Source organism: Suncus etruscus, chromosome 12 (genome assembly GCF_024139225.1).
Source record: "Suncus etruscus isolate mSunEtr1 chromosome 12, mSunEtr1.pri.cur, whole genome shotgun sequence".
NCBI lineage: Eukaryota > Metazoa > Chordata > Mammalia > Eulipotyphla > Soricidae > Suncus > Suncus etruscus.
The window spans coordinates 75,125,653-75,135,435 of record NC_064859.1 but is presented as its reverse complement, the minus strand read 5'-3'; the positions used below and the strand labels follow the sequence as shown (position 1 = coordinate 75,135,435).

The window sequence follows — 9,783 nt, the reverse complement described above, 5'->3', positions numbered from 1 at the left end:
CTGACTACATTTCTAGGAAACAAATACCCAGTCCCTTTTCCATTGACTTTTATTGGGCCCCAAATGTCCAGTTCCCAGAGGTAAAAGGTGGAGTAGGGCTGAAGGTACAAGAAATTCATTGAGTCTAGGGTCTCTAGTTTTCTTGGTTTAATGGCCCCACAGGTGGTTAGGAGTTACTCCTGCCTACACCAAGAATCTCTATTGGCAGGAATGAACCCAAGTTAGATGCATGTACTATCTCCCAATTCCCTATTTGGGGGAGGGCTAACACCCAGCAATGCTCAGCGGCTTACTCATGGTGGGGCTCGGGATTATGTAGTACCTGGGAATCAGACCCAAAGTAGGCAAATGCAAACCTAAACACACTACTCACTGTAACTATTCTCCAGCCTCCTAGTCTTTTTATAAACTATCCTAAAGTTCATTGTTACACAACTTCAAATTGTCTAAAAGTCATCACAATTGCAGGCTCTTGGGGGGCAAACTAGGATAGCATACAATTTTTCTGAATAAAGCTGATTTTAAAATATACCAGGTACCAGTAACCTATTTTTTATACGGGTCACCTTTTCTAGGAATTTTTTCTCTAATATTTAGATCACTCCTGGCCATTGAGCCTGGGTCCTCCTGCAATACAAAGCACACACCCCCAACTACTGTTACTGTCCCTCCAGGATTGGCTGTGGGGGTGACAGTTTCTATCAGCAGCCTAAGCTATAGCTATTGGAGCACTGATAGAAACAAAAACTCCTGAGATAGGCACTGATTCAGCACCTAGATGAGCCCAAGGAATCTAGTAAGATCTCCAGAAGTAGGCAAGTTGGAGTAACAAGCTGAATGCACCTGGGTTCCATCTCTAGTACCCTACAGGTTTGAGACTTCAAACCTCCAGGGCACTATCTGAAGCCTTCCTATTTCCCATATCCCACCACCTGCTGCTTGTTCCCTGCATGCCCTAGGATTTTAACTAATCCAGTGTCTGTCGCCCTCTTCAGCCTGTTTTGCTGCAGTGGTTAAGCTAACTGGAACTTCCTTTTGCAAGAGGAAGTGGAAAGAAAGCACTTGCCCCAAATAATGTTGACTAGTATAACAGGAGGGTTGACCCAGGTGAGTGCCCCAAGGCCAGGATGGTGACACAGACAAGGTAGAATATAACCTCCCTGCCACTCTAGCTCTAAATAAATAGGCATAAATGGCAAAGGTGCAAGTGTGCCAGAGCTGCAGCATCAGTTCCAGTTGGCCTTTCTCTTCACCTGTATATTTCCTTAGCATGCTAGAGAACACTCCTCAACCACTGGATACTATCAGTAAACTAAAACTAAACTTATCCTCTCAACTCAAGAATTCCAGGCCATGAATTAACAATAACTTTCAGGAACTGTGCATTATTCCATTACAAATATGGGGGATTATCATATGGCTGGGCCTGGAAGACTATATAGACCATTTCCCTACATTAATTTTTTTCCTATGCATCCTCACTCTCTGGCTTGTCCTCATGGTTTCATGGCAGCCACTGCAGCCCTAAATTCATTGTCATCCAACCCAGATCATCCCAACAACCAAGTCAAATCCTAATCTAGTTTTTGGCTGTTAATTGGGTCCTCATGCCTCACTGCAATGCCCTAGGTGTTTCCAGAAAACAATTAATAACTGGATCAGCAAGGGCCCTCTGTGAGATTTTGAGATAAAAACAAGACAAGAGTAGGCCAGTCACCAGCTGGTACTGCCACCTTGGGGCCAAGGTCACCTACAATGCCTATTTCCAGCTCCCCTGCTCCAGCACATGGGCCACCCCCATAACTGTACCATCACCCCCAAACAATACAGGTCCACTTAAGCACCAGTTTCCTTAAGGACATCTTGGATGGTACACTCAAGAATGCTGATAGAATTGAACTAGGCAGTGTTTTTTCTTTCAGGTCAGGGACTTTGTTTGCTATCGTTGTGAGAGCCACACCTGGAAATGCTAAAGAAGGGTGTGGGGCATGCACTGAGAACCAAATCACTGGGCCTTATTTATATATATATATCCAAGGCAAGGCGCTGTTCCACTGGGCCACAACCCTGGCCCACACTGATTTCCTTTTAGAAAGCATTTAAAATAGGTGTGTATAGGTTCAGGGAAGGACATTTATGGAGATACAGCTGAACATGTGAACAAGCCCATACAGCAAGGCAAAACTCCATTGATGATGATAGCCCTTCGGAACCACCTCCACTTGCGATGATCGGGAAAATGAAACTTGCTTTTCAAACGTGAGGTGCAGTGTAGGTGATGACCAGGAGTTATTATCTGTCAGGAAAACTCATGTGCCCTCCATACCAGGAAAGACCAGGAAGGAACTCTTCCCAAATGAAACAGGCTCTATGCAACTACTTCCTGTTTGTTTCTCTTGCAGAGTTGAAATTCGAATTATTGAAAAGCTTCTATTTTACACAGTAAAATCAATTTGGGAGGGCAAGTTGTTTGTTTTGGGGCCACTTCCGACGATATTCAGCAGTTTTTCTGGCTCTGTACACCTGATGGTGCTTTAGGGAATCATATGGGATGACATAGGGATTAAACCTGGGTCAGCTGTGTTCAAGCAAGTGCCCTATTCACTCGTACTATTACTCTAACCCCAAAAGCAATTTTTTAATATATAAAAGTTTAATAATTTAAAAATAGGAATAACTTTTAATTTTCAGGTTGTGTCTTGCTTAAGGGTGGAACATAAAAGTAGATGGATACAAAGTCCCATGTATGTAATGTACCCTCCACCTTCATACACAAACACATTAATGCATAAATTTTCCCCCACTCAGGTTTAAGATCACAACCAGGGTTAAAAAAAATTAACTAAATATTAGTATTAACTATATATATATCATCTATGCCTATGCTTGGGGCCACACCCAACTAGGTGCTTAGGGGCTGCTCCTAGAGGATTACAGTCCTCAGGAAGCAACCCAAGTATCCAACTAGATGTGACCCCAAAACTAAAAAGAAACAGATGAGATCTATTCAGCAACCCTCAGGGCTAATTCCTTGTTTCACACTCTGAAATTACTCCTGGTGGTGCTCAGGGGACCATGAAATGCTAAGGATTGAACCCATAAGTAGGCAAGTGCCCAAAAGGTTATCCTTGCATGCTACAGGTTGTCATTGTCCATTTCTTTTCCATAGCAGTTTCATGTTGGTCCCCCAATGCAAAAAAATATACCTTTGCATTTTATGCAGCCTTTTTTTCTTAGAAGTCTGCATCCAAAGTAAAAGAATTATCTGTTGGACTTGACATCACTCCCATCCTCTGATACTCTCCTACTCTCTCTTCTCAAAGAAGTTAGTCTTCCCTCCAATGAAATATTTTCCATGAAGTCAAAATGGATTTTTCTACTCTGAAAACCTGCAAAAGTTCAGAGCATATATAAGTACAGAGTAAGTAGTTTACTAAGAATGAGAAGGCTATGAAGACTATACACTTTTACCTTGCTAAAACCCAACTCCAGCATAAGTCTGTCAGCCCACAAAATTCAATGTACTGCTTCATTAATGTACAATTCATTCCAATGAGATTCACTGGCAAGGCCTCAGTAAGAAACTCCTGGGGATGAAAATACAGGCTCTAATTAACCAAAAGAAAGGCCCAGAGCTGGGTCTTTCACGCAAGCAGAAAAATCTTTAGGTATCATATCACTCACCTGTTCTATTTTCACTAGCACTGAGAATTATTTCTCTCACTCTCTGTTCTGAAGGTTTGTTTATCAAATGTTTGAACATCAGGCAAGCAAAGTCACAATGTAAACCTAGAAGAAAGAATTCAGATCACAAGAAAGCCAGAGATACCTATCTATTTAATAGAGATGAGGGAAAACAGCTCTTTATTGGCCTTCTTACAGATCTTCCTTGGCCAACTTAATAGCATTTAAGACAATGGAAGGAAAAGGACGTTCAGCTGCTGAAAATGTAGACTTAGCCCCCACCTAGACCTCCAAGTGCCACCTAAATAATAAACACACAGGGCAGGGCCTGGCTTCCTCCCTAGGTGATATAGCCAAAGGCAGGCCTGAGAGTTCTATTCCTACCACTGGCAGGAAGGCAAACTCAGCAGTCAGTATTTCTTTATCTGGGGGACACACCTTGTGTTGCTCAGGGCTTACTGAGGGACTCTGTTGACCATAGGAAATCACACCCAGGTGGGTTGGACATGTTAGACAAGCAACCTGACTGCTGTACTAGCTCTACAGCCCTGCAATGCTTTAGATTTATATAGTGCTCAAAAAAAAAATCAAAATGCAATTTCACCATACTTTAGTTTATATATATTACACATTACTTTTTAGTCTTAAATGCACAGTAGCTCTGAGTTCTCCACAGGAAGGAAGAGTATCCTAATGAGGGAAAACCAACCTTTTAAGGCAGCTCTGGCATTGAGCTGTATTCCCAACAAAGAACAGATATTCTCTGCCTTTCCAATGGAATTTATACCAGAAATCTGGATACTTTTTACCCCCTATCTGCAATCAGGTACAAATATATATACTAGATTACAATGGATTCTCAGTATCTGGATTCTTATCAATTTTGAGTATGTAGTAACACCTGTAAAGCACTACATGTCAAAATCTGTATCTCTATAACTACACTGAGAATCCCAAGTAAAATTGCTTCGTGTTCCCTACTATCAAGTCACCTGGTTGAATCCACATGTGAATATAGGGCAGATATCTTAAAAGTAGACTCACCTCATCCCTGCTAATAAGTTCATTGGAAAATGTGAGGCCAGGCATCAGTCCTCTTTTTTTGAGCCAGAATATCGATGCGAAAGAGCCAGAAAAGAAGATCCCTTCTACTGCCGCAAAGGCCACAACACGTTCTCCTATTTAGGAGTTAACACCAAGTTATTACTAAGAATTATTCATATTCCTAGGCAGGTGTGAACATTTAGAATAGATAAGACCAGTTCTAAACTGGACTAAAAGCATCCTTACCATAGGTAGCCTCCTTGTCCCCAATCCAACGCAGGGCCCCAGTCCGCCTTCTTCTTGATACAAGGCATTGTTTCAATGGCGTTGAAGAGATGTTCCCTAGAAGGCACACAGAGAGCATTAGCAACCACAGCCAAAATCTATCACAAGTTTCTAGGAACCTCGTGACTAAGGCTAAATTAGAACTCAAATTTAACACGTTTAATGGCTTGCTTTTATTCTAGTATTCCTTGTAAAGTCTCAATTGTGTGTTTGTTTTCATGTAAATACTGTCATGCCTTGTTTAATCAGTAGCTAAGGTAAGAAATGTGTCATTAAACTTAATGTCTAGACCTTACACAAACCTAGACATGTAAATAAACCTCAAAGCTAGACTACACAGAAGCTACTGTATACAATTTATTGATGGGAATGACACTATGCAATAAAAGCCACTACTGAACACCATATTTACAAACCATTAAACTAAGTCCATGGGCCGCTATTGCGATAACGCAGCATGTAGGTCATTTGCCTTGCACATAGATGACCCAAAATGGACATGGGTTCAACCCCCTGGTGTCCCATATGGTCCCCCAAGCCATGAGTAAATCATAGCCAGTAGTAACCTCTAGTATTACTGGGTGTGGCCCTTAAAACCAAAATTAAATAAATAAAACTAAGTCCAAGAGTACTAATAGGCTTAGTTATTTCTTATGACCAGATCCACAGACCCCTGTATCTTGTTAGCCAGTATTACTGTTAAGACTAAAATTAAAGCCAATCATTTTAATTGCAGCTCTAGCACTGAGCTGTATTCCCAGCCCCACCTACTCTTAATGTTGCACTGCTGATCCAGAAAAGAAAGTACTGTTGTGCAGCCTTCCACCCCCTTTTTAACATATTCCTTGAGTCCAATTTCCCAGCCTGACCCTTTTGTATCAGACAGACACTGGAATTGGTCTCTCCAGTTTGGTTTGGAGCAGTGTTCATGATGTAAAGAGAAGCACCTTAAACCCCCTGTACATCTCTCTGACCCCTCTCCTAATTACCAAGCCTTACTTGGAATTTGGGAACAGGGAGATACTGTGTAGGGCACTACATGGTCAGCCCAGGTTCAATCTTGCACACCCCAGATGGGCATCCAAACCCTCCAAAAGCACTGAACCCTGAGCATGCCAGGTGGAAAAAATTTTTACCTTTTGGAAATTTATCTCAATCGTACCCTTCCTTCGTCTACAAAGGTTCAAATTTGGAAGGGGCGGGTAGGCCTTATTCCTGACAGAGCTTGAGGAATTATGTAGTGCCAGGATCAAACCAGGGGACTCAAGAGCCTTAATTAAGCCAGATACTATTCAAGCCCACCCATGTTTATATTTTTTTGGTTTTTAATTTTTGGGATCATACCCAGAGACATACACACTACCTATCACTTTGACCCTTAAATCTCATAACCATTAAAGTATCCTCAGTCCAGTTAGCATTCTAAGCTACCAAGAATTACTTCCAAATAATCCACATTGGCTCAGTATTCCTCATCCATGTCCCCACCTGTAGTAGTTCCAAATTCTCATCCTTTTTTTTTTTTTTTTTTTTTTGGTTTTTTGGGCCACACCCGGTGACGCTCAGGGGTTTACTCCTGGCTATGCGCTCAGAAGTCGCTCCTGGCTTGGGGGACCATATGGGACACCGGGGGATTGAACCGCGGTCTGTCCTAGGCTAGCGCAGGCAAGGCAGGCACCTTACCTCCAGCGCCACCGCCCAGGCTTTAGCAGTCTATATTCCAACTGTGCAATCTTAACCATTAGTCAAACTGCTGTCTGCCTAAAAATAGTACCAAAGTTCACTGCAGTCTGCATTATTATGCAGTTCCTCACTCATAACTTCTAGCCTTACCTTCTGTGCTGGAACAGGCTCTGATGAGAAAGTTATCTTCTACTTTGCATCCAGACACTCATTCACCTCACCCAAGCCTCAGGTTATGCCTTAACAGATTTGCATGGAGTATAAAGACCTGATATCTTGGTTCACTATTGTAGAGCCTCTAGGGTTTTCCGCCCCCAGAAGTTTTAGATGAAAAGTTCAATGATATACTATCACTATCTCTAAACTGACACAAACTCATAATTTTGCCTATTAAATAACTGGCTACTAAATTTAAGGCTTTTTCCTCAGACTAGACAAATGATATGGGAGTTTATCTCAGTCTTTCAGATGTCACTTTTCTATTCCTGTACAAATTTAAAAAAAAAATGGAAATACAGGAGGGGAAAAGGAAACTGAACTGGGCAGAGCCACCATGTTGAAACTAATTGTATGCATGAATCTTAAGAACAGCACCAAAAACTAGAAACCCCTGGAAATAAAAGTACTTTAAAATACTCACCTTTGTTCGTAATCTTTGATGTAAGTGTCAATGAGGAGACTATACATTTCAGAATGTATGTTTTCCATGGCGATTTGAAAGCCATAGAAACAGCGTGCTTCGGTAATCTGAACTTCCTGTGTAAAGCGCTCCACCTATATATAGGTTAAAGAAAAAGTTCAGCCTGGAGAGATAGCATGGAGGTAAGGCGTTTGCCTTACATGCAGGTCAGTGGTTCGAATCCCGGCATCCCATATGGTCCCCTGAGCCTGCCAGGAGCGATTTCTGACACCACAGATGCTTTCATAGTTCTTCCCTATTCTGTCGCAAGAGCCATTTACAGTTCAGAAAATAGGCTGCTTCTATGTTGTGTGAATTCTGAAACAACTCAATTCATTTCATTCCTCTTTTATTCAATTCCAGTCAAGGAAAAGAAATCCCATTAAGGATCTGGGCGTGAAGAAACTGCAGGAAGAGCTTCCTCCAGCATTATATTTGAGTTTCCCCTCTCAGAATTACTAAGTATGAATCACTAAGTATGATCCCCAAATCCAAACCTCCCCAAAAAAACAGCAAAGGGGCTGCAGACACAGAACAGCAGGGGAGGGCTCTTGCATTGCACTCGGGAGGGAGATGAGTGGTGCAATCCCGGGGTTCAAATCCTGGCGCCAAATAGTCCCCCACCCTGAGCCCAGCCCTACCCTACCAAGAGAGTGATCCCAGAGCTGAAAGAGAAAAGAGCCAGGAAATCAGCCTTGAGAGCTGCCTGCTGTGGCTCAAACCACTCACTCCTCCCCAGCAAGGACCTCAAAGAACCTAAGGAAGCAGTTAAAAACTGCAAAAAGCCTGTGCTCCAACAGTTAACAGGGCAAATGTAGGCATGCTTTTTTTTTTTTTTTTTTTTTTTTTTTTTTGGTTTTTGGTTTTTGGGCCACACCCGGCGTTGCTCAGGGGTTACCTCCTGGCTGTCTGCTCAGAAATAGCTCCTGGCAGGCACGGGGGACCATATGGGACACCGGGATTCGAACCAACCACCTTTGGTCCTGGATCGGCTGCTTGCAAGGCAAACACCGCTGTGCTATCTCTCCGGGCCTTGCATGCATATTTTTAGTGTGAGTTTCTAGAGATCAAAGAGCCCACCCGGGGTTGTTGGATGGAGAGATTCCTTGAACTCTTCCCTCACCCCTCAGCACAGCCAGCACTCTCTAGGGGGTTTGGGGGGTGGGGGTGGCGCCCCTCACCAGATTCTCATTGACGATGCCGTCGCTCGCTGCAAAGAAGGCCAGGACGTGCGAGATGAAATACCTCTCCTCGGGCTTGAGGGCGTCCCAGTGCTGGGTGTCCTTGGAGAGATCCACCTGAGTGAGGGCCAAGAAATGAAGGGGGTCATGGAAAAGAGGCTAATGATCACACTTGGGGTTGCAAAAAAAAAAGAGCGTAATGCTCCCCTCTCGCACAGGACGACGGGGCCCCCCATATCCACCTCCTCAGCCGTCCAGAAGGACGCCTCCGCTTTCTTGTACATCTGCCAGATGTCGTGGTAATGGATGGGGAAGACCACGAAGCGCCTGGGGTTCTCTCGCAGCAGAGGCTCCTCGGTTTTCTGAGTGGAAAATTCAGAACAAAAAAAAAAATAAAATGTATGGGGAGGTGGGGGGAAGGTTTTCTGACAGGTCCTTTTTTTTTCTTTTTTTAAGCTAGTCAAATTGAGCAGTCTGGGGGTTTGTTCTGACAGGAAGTTTTCAAGAAAAAGCAATGTGTGTGTGGGGGGGGGAAGGCGGGAGGGAAAAGGCGCGCTGGCCTGACAATGCGGTTTTGGCGCCAAAAGCCCCCTGAGCGCCGCCCCGCGGGGTAGGACGGACGGACGGACGGGGCCCGGCCGCCTCACCGACTCCTGCAGGATCCTCCTCGCCGTCTTGCTGGCCAGCACGGTGGTGCTGCTGAGAGTCGGTGGCTGTATGGGGATGGGAAAAAAAAGAGATCAAAGAGTGTGTGAGTGAGTGAGTGAGTGGAAGGAAGGAAGCAAGCGGCTGAGGCGAGGTGAGGCGAGGCATGGCGGCCTCTCACCGTGTTCTCCTTCTCCACCGGGGCCGGCTGCTCCTTGCCACAGGGGGTCCTGAGGTGCTGCGGGAGGCTGTTCTCCGTGAGGGTCTGCAGGGGGACGCGCGCCGCCGAAGTCGTCATGGTGCTGCAGGCGGTGGAGGGTCAGCGGGCGGCGGAGAGGAGCGAAGTGAGGCGGCGGAGAGCTGAGCGCGGGACAAGGAGCAACCGGCGCGTCAGTCCGCACTTAAAGACCCCGCGCCTTTTCGGCTGGGCGTGACCAGCGGGCGAAAAGGGCGTGGTTAGCGGGGGGAATGGGCGTGGTTAACCCGGCTCGCTCCCTCCTGGCTTCTCCTCCTCACACACCTGGCTGGCGCCCGCGTCTCGCTCTCCTCACGCTCTTGCTCTCCTAGGGACGCTCTCCTCCG

The 9,783-nt window shown here is 44.9% G+C and overlaps 1 protein-coding gene across 1 annotated transcript; it reads right to left on the bottom strand.

The window, feature by feature from the left end:
* Positions 1–3,203: 3,203 nt before the first annotated feature.
* Positions 3,204–9,499, bottom strand: RRM2 (ribonucleotide reductase regulatory subunit M2). The gene is given in 14 exon segments (XM_049784658.1): positions 3,204–3,317; positions 3,319–3,376; positions 3,464–3,507; positions 3,510–3,587; positions 3,685–3,699; positions 3,701–3,789; positions 4,725–4,862; positions 4,975–5,011; positions 5,013–5,070; positions 7,337–7,470; positions 8,557–8,673; positions 8,799–8,918; positions 9,186–9,269; positions 9,383–9,499. Coding segments are annotated over 14 exon segments (1,173 nt in total). The 3' UTR covers positions 3,204–3,233.
* Between the last annotated feature and the right edge of the window lie 284 nt (positions 9,500–9,783).